The sequence below is a fragment of the Tupaia chinensis genome, unplaced genomic scaffold (assembly GCF_000334495.1).
Source record: "Tupaia chinensis unplaced genomic scaffold, TupChi_1.0 Scaffold000161_1, whole genome shotgun sequence".
In the NCBI taxonomy this organism is placed as follows: Eukaryota; Metazoa; Chordata; class Mammalia; order Scandentia; family Tupaiidae; genus Tupaia; species Tupaia belangeri.
The window spans coordinates 2,258,185-2,281,910 of NW_006159632.1; the positions used below are offsets into that span (position 1 = coordinate 2,258,185).

The window sequence follows — 23,726 nt, forward strand, 5'->3', positions numbered from 1 at the left end:
GGAAAGATCAAGGGCAGTAGGAGTAGCTGGTGGGTTATACCGGTTCAAGGATTTTTTTGTTTTTAGATGTCAGAAATAACAGCATATCCATGGAGATAATAGTACGCTAAATATGAGAGAGGAAGGAGGACAGATCCTAGAGAGAGGAGGCCACAGCTGGAATGCAAGGATGGGAGCCTGCGAGTACACGCTGTCCGCGGAAAGCGGAGATGTGCCCCCGAGTTGGAGGGTGGTTGGCTGGCTGAACGAAGGTCATTTTTTGAATATAACTTCTTGGAGTATGAAATCTTCATATTTGTTGAGTCTTCAGAAATAATTTTTAGAAAGAAGTAGATAACTTTGTTAGCTAAAGCCCAGCTTTCTTTTTCTGATTTTGATATGTATTGTTTCTGACATTATGGCTTTCTAGCATGCTAATGATAGTGGTATAATGGGAATCCATATAACTTTGGCTAAATGAGTCTTCTACGACTTTATTGCAGAAGCATTAATTATGTTTGTAGATTTGATCATGTTGTATAGTTATTAGAAAACGGAGTGACCTAGCCATTGCCCTTGAGAAACTTTCTAACCCAGTAGTGGGGTCTTCGTTACTGTCCCCAGCTGGGTGCGTATGTGTAGTGTCTTGTGGTCTGCTTCATATAAAGATTTATCAGATTTTTCTGCTACCTTTCACCTGCTTTCCAATTAGGGATTAAACCCCTGTCAGTGCTGTTTGGAGTACAGTACTTCTCACTAGCAAACTTAGCATATGTGCTAAGCTTTGTCTTCTCTAGGGAATGGTTTCCAAGATATTTGGCTAATCATTGAAATAAAACAGTGATACCTGATTGACCCAATCACTCTAAAATATTTACTGTATTGTAATAATTTTTGCCTCACTTATTTATTGGAATCTATAAATAATAAGGGTGTTATTTATATTATCATCCCCTTAGGAAGGTACCAAAGACACAGATTTGGAGAACAGCTATTTGTCCCAGTCAACCAAATGGAAAAATCATGTTTAAAGTTTTAAAATACCCTATTAATTCACATATATACATATATGTGTGTGTGTATATTTATATATGAATGTGTGTGTGTGTGTGTAGTCATTTACCTTGGTTATTGCCAGCTGCCTCAAAAGTTTTTTTTGTAGTAGCTATTCTGTTTGATTTTGTAAAAAGAGTGAGTATACATAGTACTTACTCAGCATTTCCTAATGTCTTATTCTGGGCGTTTCGAAGAGTAAGTTGTTAAAAATCTCATTTTGTTTAGCAGTGATGTAGACATTTTTAGTATCAGATTCAAAATAGGTATCTGTTTTTGCCTTTTTTTAAGGCATTTTTTTGATATAGGATGTGTGCTCTACAGAGATGGGGGAGAGAGAGAAAGTGAGAAAGCGCCTCCCAGTGGCAATGGCCACACTGCAATCCCTTCTCCATCCTCCTTTTGGGATCTTGTGAACATACGCATATGCAAAATCTGTGTGATTTTCAAGCCTCCGAATTTGTGACGTGAACCATTACCTCCACTCCACCTGCTGGCCCTTTAGATTCACTTGTAACTACATTTTTTTTTATCACACTGAACTGATGGCTTCCAATACTTTTTTTTCTGACAGTTAACATTTTTCTATCTTACTAGTCTAATCTTCAGTGTTACTGAAAGAGATTTCTAACACAATACAAAAGAACTGCTCTGGGTCCAACAGATGGCATAATGGTTACGTTGCTGGACTCTCCAGAGTCGAGCATGGTTCGAGTCCCAGACCTAGCTGCTTAAAACTCGTGCTGGGTACATGTGCACGTGTGCTTAAAATCCTGAGAGGAGAAGGGATTGTGGCATGGCTATCCATCCTGGGGGATGATTTCTCGCTTTCTGTCACTCTATCTCTGGCGAGTGCATGTGCCAGAACCATATTGTGTGTTCTGTGAGGAGCAAGGTTGAGTGTATTTGATAAGAAGGATAGCATTGGTGATCTCTTGTCAGGTTGCCTCCTCTCTCTGCCCTGCCCCCATTACTTAACATCTTCCTCTCCCCTTTTAAAATTAGTTTTATAGTGAGAATGTAAAAATGCTATTTCTAGAATTCTTGTAATCTGAGATTGAGATCTAGTACATTTTAGTGTAGTATTGGGATGTTTTATTAAACCTCAACTTTTTTTGGAGATTTGGGCACCAGCTGTTCTGTTCTGATTTTCCCTATTAATATTTTACTTTATTTTATTTTTTTTCTTTTTCTTTTTCTTTAGGTTTTTGCCATATGGCATGTGTGTTCACCAGAGAGAGAGAGAGAGAGAGAGAAAGAGAGAGAGAGAAAGTGAGAAATTACCCTCAAGGGGGATGGCACAGTCCCTTCTTCTCCATTCTCCTCTTGGAATTTTGGGCATGCATGCATACATGCCTGCTGTACATTTCAAGCTACCGGGTCCAGGACTTGAACCGCTGTCAGCCATGTGGAAGTATATATATATATATTTATTTATTTATTTATAGTTTCTTGCATTAGGGGTCATGGCACTCTGTGGAGAGAGACAGAGACAGAGAGAGGGAAAGTGAGAAATCACCCTCCAGGGTGATGGCCACACTGCAATCCCGTCTCCTCCATTCCTCTCCTGGATTTTGGACATGCATGCACACATACCTGGCATATGTTCAAAGCCTCCAGATTCCAGATTCGGGACTCGAACTGTGGTCGGCCATGTGGGAGTCCAGCGATGTAACCTCTATGCCCATCTGACTGTCCAAAAAGTGCACTAAATCTGAAAGTTTTTTTAGGAAATTGATATGCTTTTTGTCTGATGCTAAACTCTTAATATTATACTTAGAAATTTAAGAAGCTATTTAAAAATCAGGTTAGCCATTTTGTAGGTTTTAGGAAATGTGAGTAGAGTTCTGGAATACCTATGTTCATCATTGGCATGCTTATTTTTTGTGAATATAAATGGAATATCTTATTTTTTTTTTCTCCCTAGACCAGAGGAAGAGTCTTCATCGTCCTCCAGTGATGAAGATGAGGATGACAGGAAACAGATCGATGAGCTCCTAGGCAAAGTTGTATGTGTAGATTACATTAGTTTGGATAAAAAGAGAGCATTGTGGTTCCCTGCATTGGTGAGTAGATTGAACTGAAGAGTTTAATGTTCACCTGTGTAAACCTATAAGGGAAACAGCGGATTTTCTTACTGTTTTTTTTTTTTTTTAATAGGTACAAAATAGGGAAATTTTTTTTTTAGCATAGTTCATATGAAGATTTTTTTCAGAATTAGCTTTGAGTATAAAGAATTGGTGGAGTCATTGAGTAGAAATGCAAAATCTTGGTAGTTTTAGAAGGTGGTGAGTGGGAGTTGGGTATACAGCTCTCTCTCAGGGGTAGAAATTCATAATATAAACTTTAAAAACTCTTGCCTGCCATGAAGTGAAAAGGAGGAACAGAGTCTGTCAAGGATTGCCAGACATTTCCTTGTTATTCACGCCAAGGTATTTGTTTCCTTGTCCTTAGTCTTGCCTTTGGGCACTCTCACACCCTAACAGCTGCAGTTACACCTTACCCTCTACCTCTACGGTGGGTTCTCAAACCGCCCAGTTTTCATTTTTTCTTTGCAGATGTTTGCAACTCCGAGGTTGAATATTTTGAATTTCCTTTTGCTTTTTCATGTTGCCTTCCTGGGATTATGAGGAGTTACTCCCTGCTTTATTCTCAAGAATACCTTTATTACTGTCTCACGTTCTGTACAACAAAACCCCTATGGCACAGAGTCCGTGGAACCTTCGCTCTTGTTCTTCTGTTCTGGGTACAGACCATCTTTGACTGTTAGGAAAGGACCACACACCAGCCTGTTTAGACTGTTCTGGCTGCCTTTCAGCCACTCTTTTGGTGGACAAGAAAAAATTTGTAGCTCTTAGAGCAAAATCAGTTTCAACCAACAATCATATATCATGCTTCAATGAAGATTTACTTTATTGGGACCAGCAGTTGGTATAATGGCTATGTCGCTGGACTCCCACGTAGTCGACCGTGGTTCAAGTCCTGGACCCGGTGGCTTAAACTCAACGCCAGGCATGTGTGCATGCGTGCATGCCCAAGATCCCGAGAGGAGAATGGAGGAGAAGGGATTGCGGCGTGGCTATCCCCCCGGGAGGTGATTTCTCGCTTTCTCTCTCTCTGTCTCTGTCTGGCGAGTGCACGCGCCGTATAGCAAAAACCTCTCCAAAAAAAGAAAAAAAAGAAGATTTAGTTTATTTGCAGTAAGAATGCATTTCTTCGGACCAACAGGAAGCATAATGGTTAAGTCGCTGGACTCCCGTGTAGTCGACTATGGTTCGAGTCCTGGACTTGGCAGCTTAAACTCATGCCAGGCATGTGTATGTGTGACCAAAATCCCGAGAGGAGAATGAAGGAGAAGGGATTGATTGCCATCCTTGCTGGCAGATGATTTCTCACTTTCTATCTCTCTGTCTCTCTGGCGAGCACTCGGGCCCTATAGCAAAATTCTCTCATAAAAAAGAGAATGTATTTCTTTCTTGATAAGATATAACTGGGTAAATTTAAAGTTTTTAATTTACAAAAGGAAATTAATAATTATATCAGTATCTCTTAATAACTAACTAATAACGAGTATCTCTTTTATAATTAATTGTAATTGATAATCAGTATCTCTTCAGGATTATTCTGAAATCTTTTAAAATTGGCTGTGTCCGAAGTGTCATGGCCTCAGTGGTTTTAGTGTAGACTGTTAGGTCCTTTGCATTCTGCCCTGATCCCGTAACAGATACACGTGCTGCCTCCTCGGGGTGAGCTACAGACTTGAAGAGCCACTGGTTAAAAGAAGGTGCTCTGGGGACCAGCAGATGGTGAAGTGCTTATGTCGCTGGGCTCCCACATGGCAAACGGTGGTTCGAGTCCCAGACCGGAGGCTTTGAAACTCACACAAGGGGCATGTAAATGTATCCCCAGAATTCTGAGAGAAGAATGGAGAACGGGTTGTGGTGTGGCTGTTACTCCTGGGGGAGATGTCTTGCTTTCCCTCTGATGAGTGCACACGCCCTTCGGCAAAATCTCTCTCAAAAAAACAAAAATGCTGAAAAAACAACAAGAAAGAAGACGCTTTGAATGTCCTGTTGTCTTCTGTCTTCTCTTCTAGCTCCTTTGCTTTAAGGTTTCAAGAGGCAGAGTAGGTTGGGAGTGATGCCCTGGTCTTGTGTTCTCACACTCTTACTTACCCTTACGGCTGATAGTTAGCCATGTTTTCTTAGAATGCATTTTTCCTTCTAAAGGACGTTTAATAAAATTATGTGTTTTGAAAAATATTTACACTAACATGTACTTGTTAAATATGGCATCTGTCATATACCAAGCACTGTTCAAATGTTTATAAGGATTGACCCATATAGAGCTATTAGAAGTTCTTGTGTTTGGTTAATTTAAAAAAAGTTTATGTGTAGGGATCCAGCTGGTGGTGTAGTGGTTAAGGAGTTGTATTCCCACATGGCCAGCCATGGTTCAAGTCCCAGAACCAGTGGTTCAGAATCATGCTGGACACGTGTGCCTGTGTGTCCGAAACCCTGAGAACAGAGAAGGGGCTGCTGTGTAGCTGTTGTCTGTCTCTCTTTTTCTGGCAAGCATGCGTACCCTATGGCAAAAAACTTAATAACTAAAACAAAACAGCAAACGTTTGTGTGTGTGTGTGTGTGTGTGTGTGTGTGTGTGTGTGTTTGTGTCTGTGTGTGTGCACGCGTATGTATGCATACATAATAGAGAGGGACACCCTTGACAGGGTCTCGTCACACCATGATCCCCTTCCTACAGCTCCACAACTCAAGATCTGGCACCCATATGTGTTCCTAGAATGCTTTCAAGACAGCCCCTGGTCCCAACCTGCCTTCAGCTCTGTGGCCTCCAGCTCTGCAGGGTACTTACGCCATTGCCACACCACTGCGTCTAGGCCAGTTTTAGACATTTTTAATTGAGAATGCTCGCCTTTGTTGTTACTCTCTTTTCTATTCACCGACTGCCAGTCGCAGAGAGACTTGGAAACGGGATTGAAACATCCTGTTATGTGTTGGCATGCGTTTGTTTGGTAATGTATGAACCTGATATTCATAAACTCCTGTATGTTTGTGATTTTAAGAAGCTAAAACTAGGCATCATCATCTTATAGTCATGTACCTTCTCAAATGGAAAAGCGAGGACATCGAGCAGCAGGGACACCTCTTGTGTCCTAGGGTCTGTAGGCGCTGTGTATTTGTTACCTTCCTCAGTGAGTGCGTTCCCTATTCTTATCGCTGTGTTCGGTGTGCGTCACAAAAGATCTCAGTAAATGTCACTTCATATAACAAAAAAGATGAGTATGTCTATTTACCTTAATAAATATAAGTACTCGATGATACTTTTCTGTCTCCCCATATGTCCATCTGTCCAGCCTTTACTGGGTACTTGTTATGTATAAGAAATGTACTACCCTTGCACAAGTATTACGCAGTAGGTGGTATTATGTATCCTCTGAGTATTAGGAGCGTTAGATAATGTGCTATACTTTGTGTTAACGTGCAAGTTGAAAGTTTAAATGTCACTGCATGCAAACATTTATTTGTTCCCAAAGCACTAAGTTGTTTTTGTAAAACAAGATTATTACAATTTTTAGTATTGGGCCAGTGGGTGGGTGGTGTCATGGTTAAGGTGTTGGTCTCCCCTATGGCCAGGTACAGTTCGAGTCCTAGATGTGGTGATTTGCTTTCCCACTTTACCTCTCTCCTCTCTGTCTATCTCTGGTGAGCACATGTGTCCAGTAGCAAACTTAAAAAGCATAGTAATAATAAGTAGAATAAACTAACAAAACAAAAAGATTTTTTTCACTGTTAGTCTTTGGAGTATTAAAGATTCATTCACTGTGATTTCTAAAATGGTTCCCTCACTAAAAAGAAAACTAAGCATTTTTGACAGTGAAAGCCTAGTAATCTGCTTAGCCATTTAGTTATTATTTGAAGATTTTCATAATGTTGGTGTTTGTTATCTGCTCCCGAATTGAAATCTATTGAATAGTGATGGATTATTTTTTGTTAACTAGCATGTGAAATTGTGTTATAAATCAATCTTTAACAACTTTTTATTTTTAATTTTGAGTTTTTTAAGAACAAGTTGAGGGACCAGCAGGTGGCGTGGTGGTTAAGGTGCTGGACACTCCCACATGGCCAACTGCAGTTCGAATACCGGACCTGGTGGCTTGCTTTCTCACTTTCCCTCTGTCGTGTAACTCTGTGTGGTCAAATTAAAATAAAGTATTAATAAACAAAATGAAATAATTATTAATAAAACCAAGTTGAGTAAATTTTACAAATGTTTTGTAACAGCATCAGATTGAAAAATAATGGCATAGGACCAGCAGATGGCGTAGTGGTTATGTTGCTGGACTCCCACATGACTGACTGCTGTTCGAATCCTGGACCCAGTGGTTTGAAAATCATGCCGAGCCTGGTTATATGCATGCCCAAGATCTTGGGAGGAGAATCCAAGAGAAGGGGTTGTGCTGTGGTCATCCCCTTTGTCGGGGTGATTTCTTTCTTTCCCTCCCACTGTTTCTCTCTCCTTCTCCAGTGAGCACACATGCCCTATGGCAAAAACCTGTGGGGGGAAAAATAATGGTCTGCTCTTAGGAACTGCAAGTGGCCCTCATGCCCTGGACGTTCAGCCTGCCTTGGCATTGTGCTGAGCGTGGAGGCAGAGGTAGTCTCACTTAAACCTAACCGGAACTAGGAAATAATGTTTTTTTTTAAAGAAGTATTTTATTTAACTTTATTTATTTTTCTGTCTTTCTGTCTATTTGTTTATTTAAATTTTGACTAGAGAGGGACAGAGAGAGAGAAAAGGTGAGAAAGCAAGCCTCCTGGTCTGGGACTTGAACCCCTGTTGGCCATGTGGGAGTCCAGTGCCCCTAACCACCATGCCACCTGCTGTCTCCAAAAATAAGTGTTTTTTTACCTTCCTTTTTTTTGCAAGGAGGTAGAGAGTTTTGCCTTAGGGCACATGCACTTGCCAGAGAGAAAGAGAGAGACAGCGAGAGGGAGAGTGAGAGGTCACCCCCTGGTGGGGATAGCCATGCTGCAGCCACTTTCTCATTCTCTTCCCGGGATCTTAGGCACACATGCACACATGTGCCCAGTGTGAGTTTCAAGCCACCAAGGCCAGGATTCAGACTTCGGCTGGCTATGTGGGAGTCCAGTGATGCCACCGCCACGCCATCTGCGGGTCCCATTTACCCTCCTTTTAAGAGGAATAAATCCTATTTTCCATGGGACACACAATCTTCCCTTTCAGTGTCCTTCCCCAAGTTCTCCTCTTCTAACTACTATGGGAGTTGTAATTCAGGGCTCAGGATCGATCACTCTGGAATCTCATTCCTTCTAGAAACTTCAGGTAGAGAGAGAATGTGAGCCGTCTTGGGAGCCAGGGAAGGAGCACCTGGGGGAGCGGCCCAGCTGCAGGTTGCGGCTGCTGTGGCGGCGCAGGGTGAGCCTTTCCTCCCAGGTCAGCTCTGACTGCGTGGCCCAGGCGGCTTTCAGACCATCAGCCTGTCGGAGAAAGTTCCCAGACCTCACACTCTAGATGACTGACGTCTAGGCTGGGGGTCTCTCTCCGCCTGAGAGTCCCGACCACCACACAGAGCTCCAGACCTGGCGCCTGTCCAGCTCAGGCAGGCTCCTCCATGTGCCAGCCTGCACCCACACCGACTCTCCATGTTTCCCCTGACAGTGAATGAGGCTGTGATCTGTGAAATACCCTCTTCTCTCAGCTGTCTTCCCTCGCTATCTGGTGTTTCTCATTCCTTTAAGTTACCATTGTTACCATTTCATGTCCGGGAGACCATTTCTCACGACGTGGTCTCCAGCTTAGTCTCTGAACTCTTGTCCTGTCCGAGTCCATTTTCTTCACAGTAGCCAAGTGAGGTGTTTTTTTTTTTTGAGAGGTTTTTGCTGTAAGGGCATGTGTGCTTGCCAGAGAGACAGAAAGCACAGAAAGTGAGAATCACCCCCCAGGGGGGATGGTCACGCCGCAGTCCCTTCTCCTCCATTCTCCTCTCGGGATCTCGGGCACGCATGCATACACTCCCGGCGTGAGTTTAAGCCACCGGGTCTGGGACTTGAACCATGATCAACTATGTGGGAGTCCAGCGACATAGTCATTACATCAACTGCTGGTCCCCTTACCAAGTGAGTTTTTAAAAGGCAAATCTGGGAATAGCCATTGGCATAGTATTTACAATGGCTAGATTCCACATGGCCAACTGTGCAGCTCGATTCCCGGACTAGGGGCTTGGAAAACTCCCTGGGCATGTGTGTACGCATGCCCAGAATCCTAAGAGGAGCATGGAGAAGGGATTGCAGCATGGACATTTCCCCCGTGACGTGATTTTTCACTTTCTTTGTCTTTCTCCTATCTCTCTCGTCTGAGAGCACATGCTCTATAACAGATTAAATTTAAAAAGTAGTAATAGATCTGTTATGGCATTTCCTGTTAGGGACCTTCCTGTGCAGATTTCATCCTGAAAGCTAACAAGGCCTCCACTCCTGCCCGTTCTGCACTCTTTTTTTTTTTTTTTGGAGAGATTTTCACTGTAGGGCGCGTGCGCTCGCCAGACAGAGAGAGACATAGAGACAGAAAGCGAGAAATCACCCCCCGGGGGGATGGTCACGCCGCAATCCCTTCTCCTCCATTCTCCTCTCGGGATCTTGGGCACGCACGCACACGCGCCCGGCGTGAGTTTTTTAAGCCACTGGATCCGGGACACGAACCACGGTCGACTACGTGGGAGTCCAGCGACATAGCCATTACGCTAACTGCTGGTTCCCCCGTTCTGCACTCTTGTCGTCCTCTTAGCACAGTGCAGGCCCCAGGTCACGAGCTGGCTCTCCCTCCCCTGCCCACCTTGTGGCATGTGTGCCAGTGTACCCGCAGCTGGCTAGGTGCTCTTGAGAGCTAGAGGTACGCAGGCTGACCTGATGTCTCTATGGGCGTTGCTACATGTGTGCACCTGTAAAAGTACTTTTTAAATGTGTTTTTCAAGATATTTTTGCTACAGGGAGTGTACATTTGCCTGAGAGACACACAGTGAGAAATCCCCCCCCCACCCTGGGGTGATGGTCAGGCTGCTATCCTTTCCCCTCCATCCCCTTCCAGGGACCATGGGCAAGCATGCACACTCGCCTGGCGTGAGTTTCAACCCGCTGGGTCTAGGACTTGAACTGCAGTCAACCACATGGGAATCCAGCACCTTAACCGCCATGCCCTCTCCTGGCCCAAACTTATTTTTTTAAAGTCTAGAGATAACTTTTTCTATACAGTGCATGCACTCATCAGAGAAGTAGAAAGTGAGAAATCACCCCCTGGGTTGATGGTTATGCAGTATTCCCTTCTCCATTCTCCTCTAGGGATCTTGGGTACACATACACATGTCCAGCGTGAGTTTCAGCCTCTGGGTCTGTGTCTCAAACCGCAGTCGGTCATGTGGAAATCCAGCGATGTAACCTTTACACCGTCTCCTGGCCCCTAGAGTCTCAGTAGTAGGTACTTCTGTAACTGCCCATCACTGTGCTTTTAGATACAATAGTTTTCACTTTTTTTTTTAAGGTGGTGTGTCCTGATTGTAGCGATGAGATTGCTGTGAAAAAAGACAACATTCTTGTTCGATCTTTCAAAGATGGCAAATTGTAAGTATAATTTTATCTGGTTTGAAAGCCTATCTATAATATATGCTGTTTTTCCAGGTTATGATAGTATCTATTTATTTCTAATGACCTTAGGCTTTCATTTTTTTCATACAGATTGTTTTGAAGTGACCCCTTTCCCATTTTCTTAAGTATAGTATTCTTTTTTATAAAGAATTAATTTATTTAATTATATTTATCATTATTTTCTACAGAGCATGTGTGCTTACCAGAGAGAGACAGACAGACAGACAAAAGTTGAGAAAATAAGTCATTGCCAGGTCTGGGACTCAAACCGTGGTTAGCCATGTGGGAGCCTAGCACCTTAACCACCTTGTCTTCTGCTTGCCCCAAGCGTAGTAGTCTCACAGTGGGTCTTTCCGTATTTATTCAAGCCTTTTCTAAACTAGATCTTTAGTGCTATTATGTCAACATTTGGTCATGTATTGTTAGCTGGCAGTGTGCTGGGGCAAACGTGAACTGTCTCGCATATCTAACACTTTATTGAAATGTTCCTTAACATAGTCTTCAGGGTGTGTTCTTGTTTGGGTTCTCAAGTCCTGAAAGGTGATTTTAAGACAGACTATGGGGCCAGCAGGTGCTGTGGTTAAGGTGCTGGACTCCCACGTGCCTGATTGGGGTTTGAGCCACGGAACCAGTGGCTTAAAAATCGCGCTGGGCGCTGGTCCGTGCCTGCCCATCATCCCAAGAGGAGAATGAAAGAGAAGTGGCTATGGTGTGGTCCTCCTTGAAGGGCGATTTGTGCTCACTCTCTCCCCATCTCTCTAGCGAGCATGTGTACCCTATGACAAAAACCCAAAACAAACAAGTAAGAACTTACAAAACCAACTTTAATGAAATCGAGTTAATTGGAGAGATTTGAACACTGAAATTAAATACTGCCTCGGTGATACTAAGAAATTACTGTTGGGGCTAGGGGAGATGTTGAGGTGTGAGTCACCAGGTCCACAGTTTCAGCTGTGGGAAGAGTAGGCTCTCAGGATGGAGTGCACAGCATGGCACTGTAGTTAATCACACAGCATTATGTACCAGAAGTTTGCGGAGAGGAGAGCTTGTGTGTCCCCCCAGGGGATCTGCGAGCTGATAGCTATGTACCATAATTCTGGCAGTCATCTCACAGTGTATTCATATAGTAAACCCTCCGTTATATACTTGTTTTTAAACGCTAATGAATTCATTTTATTACAACGTACTACGTTTTCATTGTCAGCAGGCCTGTGTGCCCACCAAGGTGGCAGGGGCTTGGGGGAGCACCGGCTAGTAGAGTGTCATGCCCCAGCCCTGCTGTCCGTTTCTTTACCTCGTCAGAGTTCTGGGTACACACGCACACACACAGGCCTAGCATGTGTTAGGGCCAGGGTTCCAGCGGCACTTGGCCATGTGGGATCCAGCTTCCTCCATGGCCTCCTTAAACTGTGCTGTGGGCTCAGCCTTGTACGCTTTGATTTTATTTGTTATTTTTCCCTCAATAAAACTGAAAGAATGTTCATATATCTGACTTTTAGATGTGTGCTGAAGTTATATTTTTTGAAACTAATTTTCTTGCAAAGATTTCCTAGTGAAGCAGTGTTTAAGTTATTGGGTTGTTAGGAAAGGAGTGGTGCATTTCTGCTTAGAACAGTATGTCACAACTTTCTCCAAACCTGGCATTAATAACAGTGTCTGGGGTTGTCTTCAGATAATCTCGGTGAGGGTGGGAGGAGTAGGCAGGGCTATAAATGAAACGGTGACAGTGACATTTGATTATTGTAGTGGGCGATGGGTCCATGGGCTTCAGTTTCCTGTTCTATTTTTTGTGTGTAATTGAATTTTTCAGCATGAATTTACGGCCAGCAGGTAGTGTGGTGATTGGGGCCATCGGCTCCCACAGGGCCAGCTGTGATTTGTCCTGGACCTGGTGGTGACTTGGTTCCTCACTTTCTCTTTCTCTGTTTCTGGTGAGCACACGTGCCCTATAGCAAATTAAAAAGTAATCATTACAATAAATGAAATTAAATAATTAATTCTTTAAAAAAGTTTTAAAAATGACTGGCTGACAGATGTATTTGAAATAGTTTCAGACATTTGTGGTTGTACTGCCACCAGCCAGACGCATAGGAGCTGGGTAAGGTTAGGAGCTCAGAGTGTGACTAATGTGGCTTGTCTGTCCTCGTCGTTTCCACCAGACCCTCTTCATCGCTCATAGCTGGGGCGTCCCTGGAAAGGCCTACAGTGGCATCTGGAAAGTTTGCTTGTGAGCCTAGAAGCTCATTGAGAAACATAGTTACAAAGATACATAGTGGTTAAGGTGTTGGACTCTCATATGGTTGACTGTGGTTCGAGTCCCAGAACTTGTGGTTTGAAACTCAGGCTGGGCACCTGTGTCTGCGTGCCCAAAATCCCAAGAGGAGAATGGAGGAGAAGGGATTGCTGCACGGCCATGCCTCGGGGGTGATTTTTTTTTTCTTTCTATCTCTCTGGCAAGCACATGTGCCCTATAGCAAAAATCTCTCTCTAAAGAATAAAGAATATTTAGATTGTAAATTGTTAGATTTTCTTTCAGTCTGAAACTAAGCGTTTCTCATGATTATCCCCAGACAATGACAAATTCTTACTATTTATCTTCTTTTGTATTGTTTTTTGCATTTTATTCATTGCTGTCAGCAGTTTTAGTATTGCCTTTAAGGCCAGACACTCTGATTTTTGAGAACACATTAGTGGTTATAAAATACCTCTTAAGGGATGGTTCTCCTGTAGATGATTGCATATTTTAATGTCCTGTCTCATGTATTGGGGCGTAAAACCCTGTGTGCAGTCATTCTCATCGTTAAAGTCAGTTCTTGGGTTTTTTGGTTTGTTTTGTTTTGATTTTTTGGGGGGATATGTAATTGACCAGACTATTAACCTCTGTCATATTTTTGTGTTTTCTTCTTTTATAATTAAAAAAATAATAATACAGTACTTCAGTTGCAAGAAAAGATGTCCATGAAATTACTAGCGACGCTGCGCCAAAGCCTGATTCTACACTGAAACAAGGTGCGAGTGCTGTGGGATAAGTGACAGGCCACTTGAAAGCTGCTGTGCTCTTCTTGAAGAAGATGATGATGATGATGATTTTTGCTTTTTATAAAAACACATTTTGTGAGCCAGGGTCTCTCAGTGCTGCCAGGCTGGCCTCCGCGATGATCCTCTGCCTCAGCCTCCTGAGGAGCTAGGATGGGAGGTGCATGCCTCCATCCCAGGTTAAATAGTCTTCTAAAGTCCTTTCCTTAACGTTATTTGGACTGTGTGACTTTCACATTCGTGGACGCGATGTCTTCGGTCATGCAGGTTTTCTTCTTCAGTCTTAGGCTGTAGTCAGCCGTGGGAGTCTAGGACAGTCAGAAGAACTGTACCGTCAGTTACTGCTGTCATCTGGCTTTGCTGAGTAAGAAAACGACCAGCCCCTGGGGACCACAGAAAGAGGAGTCAGAGTGTCCTTGATGCGCACCGGCGAGCGCTTGTCCCTGGCCAGAGGCTCCAGGAGTTACATTTGATTTAGGAATTTGTTGTTACATTCCTTACTTGGGTTTTGGCATTGAAGTACTCATTGAATCCGATATTAAGCTATGACATAGACTGCCTTAAAATCATCAAAATTGTATGACTTATAACCTGTTTCCCCATTTGATACAGTGGACATGATTGTGTCTAGTTCATTTTAGACTAAGCAGATTTTTCGCATAGTATTAGTTTAGGCTTACTGCATATAGAGCACATGCGTGCAGGTGACTTTCAGTTATCGTGCATTTCTTCCAGTGGCTCTGTGCTGGTATATGCAGTGCTGATTGATAAATGCTTGTTGGATAATGTAATAAATATTTGCCGTGTTAATGTTGAGTGTACCAGACAACTTCATGTTTTAGAGAAGAAAACTACACTTTACTCTTGTATTTGTTTGACCTAAGTAACTTGCTAATGGCAGCAGTTCTGTCATCTCTAAAATGGTTCATGATGTGCAGGACCGGCACTGTTGCATGAAGCACTGCCAGAAGAGCGGCTAGCACAGCCCCCGGTGCCAGCACGTGCTTAGTGCATGTCAGCAGCACGAGCACAGTAGTCGGTTCTTAATCTCGTGAACTAGTTTTTGACAAATCAGTCGTCTTAATTTCTCTGGTCTCTATCCAGCCTTTGATCAGGCACTTGAATTTCACAAAAGTAGAACTGTCCCTGCTAACTGGAAGACGGAGCTGAAAGAAGATAGCTCTAGCAGTGAAGCTGAGGAAGAGGAAGAGGAGGAAGATGATGAAAAAGAGAAGGAGGACAACAGCAGTGAAGAAGAGGTAGGCAGAAAGGAGGACGGTCGGTGCGTCCTGGAAGAGAAGGAGTGGCTGGGTGTCCCTTGTGGGAGGGTCTGTCATGCAGTCATGTGCATGTTCTCTGTGTCAGAAGTACTAAAAAGAATGTGTTTTTGAAGTTCATCATAGTCTTTTCACTGCTTTGTGGACAGCTGCTAACTCATGAAATGCTGACATCTGCCTATTATTGAGATATCTAGGAAAGTATAAATGTATCTTTTATATAGCATTAAAGGAAAAATTAGAAAAGATCAGTATCTCAGATTCAGAGAATCTAAAGTCATTTTATCTACTACAAATGGACAGATTTTTAGGTGATAAATATGGCACCTGTGAGTGCACATGGATCAGACGGCTCAAGTGAATTATAATGAGTGTGTTCAGGAAATTAAGATAATTTTTTTTTTTTTTGAGAGGTTTTTGCTATAGGGTGTGTGTGCTCGCCAGAATGACAGAGAGAGACAGAATGCGAGAAATCACCCCCCAGGGGGGATGGCCACACTGAAATCCCTTCTCCTCCATTCTCCTCTCGGTATCTTGAGCACACACGCCCATGCACCTGGTGTGAGTTTTAAGCCACTGGGTCTAGGACTCGAACCGCGGCCGACTACATGGGAGTCCAGTGACATAGCCATTACACTAACTGCTGGTCCCAAGGTAATTTATTTTTATTATGTAACATATTAAGTAAGTTCACTGTAATAAACTATGAATGAAACTGTTTTTTTGGAGGTTGTATTTTAGGGTATAGTAATCATCTATAATGACAATGTGCAGTGTAAAAAGTTTCCTCTTCAGTCTCCCTGACTGCTTTGTATTTAAAATATAAAAGGAGCAATCAGTCCTTGCTTAAAACCTGCTGAGTGGCTTATTGGCACTTGAAAAGTCATACTTGAATATAGACCCTGCCTTTGAACTGTATGCCGTAGCAATATCAGATCACCTTACCTGGCACCTACCAGTACCTCTCCCAGCACGCCTGGCACATGTTCGCATGGTTTTCAGAACGCTGCTGTGTGCCAGCTCTGTACAGGGAGTCGTTCCATGATCTGCTACCTCCCTCACTGTTGGAAAGTTAGTCTAAACTGCTGTGTTCTTGTAAATATTTTCACTAGTTATTTGTTTTTATGCTTATTTGTTTATTTATTGTCTTTTTTTCCCCTCAGTAATCTGAGTTTCTCAAAGATAGATAACCTGTCTTAAATTTATACTCAGTATCAGCCATAGGAACATACAGTAAACGATCAATAGATATTTCTTACTAAACCTTTTGTTGCTTAGATTTGTTTTTTAACAAGTATTTTTGTAAAAACAGATCTAATTTCTACTTTAATCTATTTTTTTTTTTTTTTGGAGAGGTTTCCGCTATAGGGCGCGTGCGCTCTCCAGACAGAGAGAGAGACAGAGAGACAGAAAGCGAGAAATCACCCTCCAGAGGGGATGGTCATGCCGCAGTCCCTTCTCCTCCATTCTCCTCTCGGGATCTTGGGCACACACGCACACGCGCCTGGCGTGAGTTTTAAGCCACTGGGTCCGGGACGTGAACTGCAGTCGACTACGTGGGAGTCCAGTGACATAGCCATTACGCTAACTGCTGGTTCCCTACTTTAATCATTTTTTTTTTCATATTTTTAGTATTTATTATTTGTATACATTCAGTCATTATACATCATTTAGTTTGTAAAGAGAGTCTAGCTGACATGATATATGCCACAGAGCAGACGAGTTGATACTACTATACACATCATCACCAACAAGCATCAAACCACATCTGTGTAATTCAGATGTCTTACTTCTCCTTATTTTCCCAAATTTCCCTTCCTGAACTCTCCCTTTTTTTTTTTTTTTACCTTTTTAAAAAAAATTTATTCATTCTCTACATTAATTCACTATACACCATCACAACACACCAATGAATTTTCCATCCGAAATACACTGTGTATTGGCTAAATCAAGCACATCAACATACATGTTCTCAGCAAATAATTTTCCAATTCTTATGTCCTGCATACCTTGCCTTTTGTTTTGCCATCCTTGATTCCCCATCCCCCACCCTCTGCCATGTCCCATCCTCCTCCCACATTGTTGCTGGCATCCACGGTTGCCCTCCATGCCTTCCCCCCCATTCAATTGATCTGCCAATGAACTTAATTAGTCTAAATATATCCAATAGCTAGCACAGCTGACACATACCTATACATTTTAATCATTTTTTTTAAGGTAAATACAAACTTTACTTAAACATTTCTGGAACAGGAATGATTTTTTTTTTTTTTTTTTTTTATATAGTGTGTGTTCATTTTTTTTTTTGCTATAGAGTGTGTGCATTCTCCAGAAAGACAGAGACAGGCAGAGAGATAGTAAGCAAGAAATCACCCCCCAGGGAGGATAGCCACGCCGTAGTCCCTTCTCCTCCATTCACCTCTTGGGATCTTGGGCACGCACGCACGCATGCCTGGCGTGAGTTTAAGCTGCCGGGTCTGGGACTTGAACCATGGTTGACTACATGGGAGTCCAGTGACATAGCCACTATGCCAACTCCTGGTTCCTGGAATAGGAATAAATTTAATAAATCTGTTAAAGCTAAGTATACTATATAATGGGGACATTTAAGATACTTTCAAGAAAATAGATTTCCTTAGTTTTGTACCTGACTGTCTTACGTAGACCTGACATATGTTGAGTATATGTAAATTGAGGACTACAGATTTATCATATGCAAATTAATGGTTGTCATATTTTCTTCCTTACCCTATAGCAAACTTGGTTATTGGTAGAGATTTTTTGGACTTGCTTTTAAATTTGCCTTCCTTTGATACACTAGCTTTTACAAGAAGAGGGTAAAGTCACTAGAACAATGGCATTAACAGGCTCACGGTTATTTTATGTGTGTATGTATGTATTTTTAATAAGAGAGACTTTTCCAGTGGGAACATAGTGAACAGACAGAGGGATAGAAAGTGAGAAGTCACCCCCCCACCCCCCGAGGGGATGGCCACACCACAATCCCTTCTCGTCTTTTCTCCTCTCAGGATCTTGGGCACACACGCACATTCACCTTGTGTGTTTCAAGTTGCTGGGTTCAGGACTCGAACCATGGTTGACTACATGGGAGTCCAGCAATATAACCACTGTGCCATCTGTTGGTCCCAAGCTCATTGTTTTTTTCATTAAAGAATTTTTAGATTTACTTAGATTAGCAGTTGACTATCCTAATTTATAACCATTAGAAGTATGTATATTATAGACAGAGGAACTGTAAAGCCTAGTGATATATTTTGAGCCATTTCCTCTGCAGGTACTCCTACTCACATTCTGTGTGGGAGGCTCCTTAGCTCATTTTTTCTTTCATTTGATCCAGCACCAAGCATAGTGCCTACACTTAGAGGTGCTCATTAAATGTCTGTTGAGTGGATGAAGGTCATTGGGTCTTGGTGAGTTCCTCCCTACTGCCACAGCCCTTGGCCACAGCAGCAAGAAGCTAGTCCCTCCCTTGTAATTGATAAGTCGGGGAACTATTTTATTACTTGAAGATTTCCCTAAGTCTGAATCTTCAGCTATTGTAGATCAGGTTTGTTCCCCACATTACTGACTATAAGCGTGCAGTGCTGCACAGTGGGCTGGACGTAATGGAGGAGACGGACCCTCACAGCTCGTGGGTCCCGCATTTGCATAGTCCCTTGAGGAGCAGTGACAGCGTCAGCTTTGATGCTAACCCTGTCCTGAATTACTATGAATGAGAGCAGGTCTTCTTGAGCCGTGACACTGATTTAAGGATAGAGCTCTGTAGAGTAAGATGCTCACGTACAACCTTGCTATTCTCATTTCCCATGTAAGAATTTGCATTTGGGATTGTAACTATTGCAACACCTTTTAGGACATATTCTTCTGAAAGTATAAAATGTCTATACTTCCTTGGTTTTGCAGTTTATTGTTAGTAATTTTTACTTGCTAAAAAATCTTGAAATATTTTAATATTTCAAATAATGAGCATTAGTCATCACAGGTGATAGGAAATCTTGCTTACGTTATTACAGTGTTTAATTGAGGAAAATAATTTTTTTTTCTTTTGTTACTAAAATTAGGAAGAAATAGAACCATTTCCAGAAGAAAGGGAGAATTTTCTTCAGCAGTTGTACAAATTTATGGAAGATAGAGGTGAGTTGTCTCTTTTATTTAGCCTTTATATTGTAGATTTCAGATAATTAAACATAATTTTTTCTTCATGTCAGAATATGCTTGCCTGAGAGAGAGACAGAGTGAGAGATGAGCACATTCCACTGGGCCTTGTCACGCCATGACCTCCTTCCTCCAGTCCTCCAGTCTGTCGGATCTTGAGCCAGTGTATCCCAAGCATACCAGGCTGGGGATTTGAACCACAAACATGGGACTTGACTTTTTCTTGAAAAATAAGAATCATGAAGCCAGATGTGGTGGCATGCACCTATATTCCCACCTACTGAGGAGAATGAGGTAGAAGAACCAGGAGTTGGAGGCCAGCCTGGATAAAAAAGCAAGACCTTGCCTCTAAAAAAAGAGAAAAGTTCTGTTTGTTAAGCTTGATTGGCACCAATAATTATGGCTGTCATTTTCGTTTTCACTTCCAGTGTCACCAGAATCTAGCATAGTGCCTGTCACATAGTAAGCAGAAGGAGGAACTTCATAGGATTTGATGGATTTGATGTCCATGCATGTAGATGCCTGTGTCCTGTCCTGCCAGTTCCCCTACCTACGTGAGACCTCCGTAGAACCCTTAGAAAATGCTGAGTTGTCAGAAAAGCTGTTGCACGTCTTTTCTATGCAAAACTGCATCTTAACTTTCCAAACTCAACCATAGCAGAGTGGGAATCCCATTATTATTTATTAACATCTGCTCAGAGGCCTTTGTAGCGGTCACTGTTTGATGTCCCTAGTGTGTGCATGTGTGAGAGACACACGCAGCCCAGCCACATAGCGCTTAGAGGAGAAGTCATCCACGGAGTGCCAGAAAGAGGAAGGAATGAGCCAATAGCGAGGTGAGCTTTGACTCAGCCTACTGCGCCTGCCTGATGAAATGCAGGGGTTGGCCGGCCCTAAGATGCGGGGTAAGGGGATGGGATGTGGCCAACCACAGTGTGAATCCTGGCGCTGGCACCTAGAAAAACACACTGGGGTCATGTGTGCGTGCCCCAGATTGTAAGGTGATGGGGAAGTGGAGAAGAAGTGCTTGTGGTGTGCATAATCCCCATTGGGGGATGCTTTCTCTTTTTCTCTCTGGTGAACACATGTGCCCTCTGCCCATTAAAAAAAGAAGGAAGAAATATAGGGGTTGAGTGGGGGAGAAGCAAGGTGCTGACCTTTTAATTGACAGAGACGATAGTAGCTCTTCAGTAGCTGTGGCATTTGAATCTTTTGAAGTTTAAAAAAAAATGTAACATGACTCTAATGCATCTTGTGTTTTCTGTGACAGGTACACCTATTAATAAACGACCTGTACTGGGGTATCGGAATTTGAATCTCTTTAAGTTATTCAGACTTGTGCACAAGCTTGGCGGGTTTGACAATGTAAGTATCTCAGCTGAGAGTGAGATGTCTGTTTTCTACATGTGTTCTCAGGCAGCTGCTATCTCTAAGAGGATGGCTGTGAGTAAACCTTCAGACTGTGAGGAGAAGATAATGCCCAGTATAGTTTAGGCACGTAGAACCAGTCCCTCAGACACAGCTTAAAGACTTTCTGAAGTGAGGTTTCTGATTCACTGTTGGGCCTGTCAGCCCTCCATCACTGAGCACCTTACACACACCCACGGCACGCACAGCTATTTTGGTGGCAGGCCCTCTCTCCGCCTTTTTCTCACTCCACCATGTTCCCCCTGTGTACTTCTTGAGAGTAGGAATCACCTTTCTTTGTCTCCCCCCCCTTTTTTAAGGTTTTTGCCATAGGGCACGTGTGCTCACAGGGGAGAAACAGAGATAGACACCAAGAGGGAAAGTGAGAAATGACCGCCCCAGGGAGCATAGCCATGTTGCAGTCCCTTCTCCTCCATTGTCTGATAGAGTGCAGCTAGAGTGCAGCCACCCCACCACTATGTGGCTTGTGGGAGTTATAAGTCCTTTGAACATTTTTATCTCTTTCTCTTTGTTTCAAATTTGGAGCTAGGAATCTGGATTTAAAAGAAAAGACAACAAAAATGATTTGCTATAGGGTGCATGTACCTACTGGAAAGAGTTGAGGTTGTGGGGATAAGGAGTGAGGAAGCACCCCACAGAGGGCTGGCCATTCTGCAGTCTCTTCCCCCCATTCTCTTCTTGGAATTTTGGGTATGCGTGCACTCATGCCCAGTGTACTTTTCCAGCTGTCAGGTCTGGCACTTGAACTGTGCAGTTTGCCATGTGGGATGCAGCTCCCTTAACCACCGTGACACTAGCCAGCAGTACACATTTTTATATTTACTGTAGTTGAATTTATTTCAAAGTCAGATATCCACATTTTTCAACATTTATAAATCAGATTTGTTAGGGGACTCAAACTTTATTTGTAAACTAAATTTAGAAATTATAGTTTATTATTTGATATGTTTCATTTCTTTGAGACTATAACCAAGATATATATTTATACAGATTATGTCTATTTAAATGTTCTTACATTTTCATCTTTTAATTTGGAAGTTTCCATTTTACTTTGTCTTTTAGATTGAAAGTGGAGCTGTTTGGAAACAAGTCTACCAAGATCTTGGCATCCCTGTCTTAAATTCAGCAGCAGGGTACAATGTTAAATGTGCCTATAAAAAGTAAGTTACTATACTTGATAGAGTGTCTTAGTATTTCACGTAGAACGGAGTGTGGCCTACCAGGTCTCTTGGGCTAATTCTTTCTTAGAAGAAGAAACCAGGAGATGGTACTGACCTCTCTCTCTCTCTTTTTTTTTTTTTTCTGGAGAGATTTTCACTGTAGGGCGTGTGCGCTCGCCAGACAGACAGAGACATAGAGACAGAAAGCGAGAAATCACCCCCCAGGGGGGATGGTCACGCCGCAATCCCTTCTCCTCCATTCTCCTCTCGGGATCTTGGGCACGCACGCACACGCGCCCGGCGTGAGTTTTAACCACCGGGGCCAGGACGTGAACCATGGTCGACTACGTGGGAGTCCAGCGACATAGCCATTACGCTAACTGCTGGTTCCCCTCTCTCTCTTTTTGAGAGAGATTTTTGCTATAGGGCATGTATGCTCACCAGGAGACAGAGAGCTGGAAATTACCCCACAGTAACCGCGCCCTTTGTTTGTTTCAAGTTTGTCTTTGGAAACTGCTTTGAAGCTTCTTCTCAGTCCAGCCCCTAAGCTGGTTGTCACCACTTGTTCTGTGAAGTTCATTTTCCGTTGTATGTCACAGTCTGATCAAGAAATGGTTTGTCATTGTTGCATAGAATAAGAGAAGAACGACTTTTCAGAAGGATGAGCTTTTTGATTTTTGGTCAGCTCATGAGGCACACAATTAATGAGCTTTTTCAACTTTCTTTTTTTTTTTTTTTTTTTTTTTTTGTTTTTTGAGAGAGAGAGATTTTTTTTGCTATAGAGCACATGTGCTTGCCAGGGAGACAGAAAGTGAGAAATCACCCCCAGGGGGAGTGGCCACACTGGAGATCCTTCTCCTCCAGTCTCCTCTCTGGATTTGGGGCACACAGCACACACACCATGTATGACTTTCAAGTCGCCAGGTCTGGGACTCGAACTGCAGTCGACCACATTGGAGTCTAGTGGCTTAACCACTACACCACCTATGAGCCCCTTTTTCATCTTTCCAATGTGCTTCAAATGCTGAATGACTGATTGTAGAATGGCTGTCTTGGAGCTCTTCAGCCACTTCTCGTGGAGCTGTTAAGAGCATCAGCTTCCTTGATTGCTCTCCGTTGATGTTTGTCAGCCTCTGAGGGCTGGCTGCTGTGCTCCTTGTCCTCGTCTTTGAGGCTCTTGTCTCTTTCGCCGACTTCTGGGACCAGCTCCCCTGCGCGCTCGTCAGCAGTTCCGGGGCCAACTGTGCTGCGGGTGTTGTGCGTGATCTCTGCAGCGTGACGACCTAGCTTGAACTCTCGAATAAGAAAATTGCTCCAGTTTGTTCTCTAACATCATGTTCATAGTCTAAAACACATATAAAATAAACAGCAGGTAATAAGTCATTAGCAATAAAACAAAAAGTGAGAACTGTGCCTTAAAACGATGTATAACATGATTGCATTTAAGAGTGTATACAATATTGGGAACCAGCAGTTAGCGTAATGGCTGTGTCGCTGAACTCCCACGTAGTCGACTGCGGTTCGCGTCCCGGACCCGCTGGCTTAAAACTCACGCCGGGCGCGTGTGCATGCGTGCTCAAGATCCCGAGAGGAGAATGGAGGAGGAGGGATTGTGGTGTGACCATCACCCCTGGGGGGTGATTTCTCGCTTTCTGTCTCTCTGTCTGTTTCTCTGTCTGGCGAGCGCACACGCCCTATAGCAGAAACCTCTCCAAAAAAAAAAAAAAAAGAGTGTATACAATATCAAATGACAAATTTCAACAGTGTAAAACTGGAGTCACTTTTGCACCACCTTAAGAAGACTGTCATTTCACTCTTTATCAGAGTTTGTTTTTTTTTTTTTTGTCAGAAATGATTTTTTTTATTTTTTGACAGAATTTTCTATTTGGCTTGAAAAGTACTACTTAAAGAATTAACTAGAACAAATTAGAATGTCA

At 42.8% G+C, this 23,726-nt stretch overlaps 1 protein-coding gene across 1 annotated transcript in view; it reads left to right on the plus strand.

Annotated features, from left to right (window-relative positions):
• ARID4B (AT-rich interaction domain 4B) overlaps window positions 1–23,726 on the plus strand; it is a 171,880-nt gene that overhangs the window by 94,127 nt on the left and 54,027 nt on the right. The window contains exons 8-14 of the mRNA XM_014586812.2: window positions 2,960–3,098; window positions 10,609–10,688; window positions 13,645–13,721; window positions 14,853–15,007; window positions 19,108–19,180; window positions 20,472–20,566; window positions 21,692–21,789. Of these exons, the coding sequence (XP_014442298.1) occupies window positions 2,960–3,098; window positions 10,609–10,688; window positions 13,645–13,721; window positions 14,853–15,007; window positions 19,108–19,180; window positions 20,472–20,566; window positions 21,692–21,789 (717 nt within the window). The remainder of the gene's footprint in view (window positions 1–2,959; window positions 3,099–10,608; window positions 10,689–13,644; window positions 13,722–14,852; window positions 15,008–19,107; window positions 19,181–20,471; window positions 20,567–21,691; window positions 21,790–23,726) is intronic.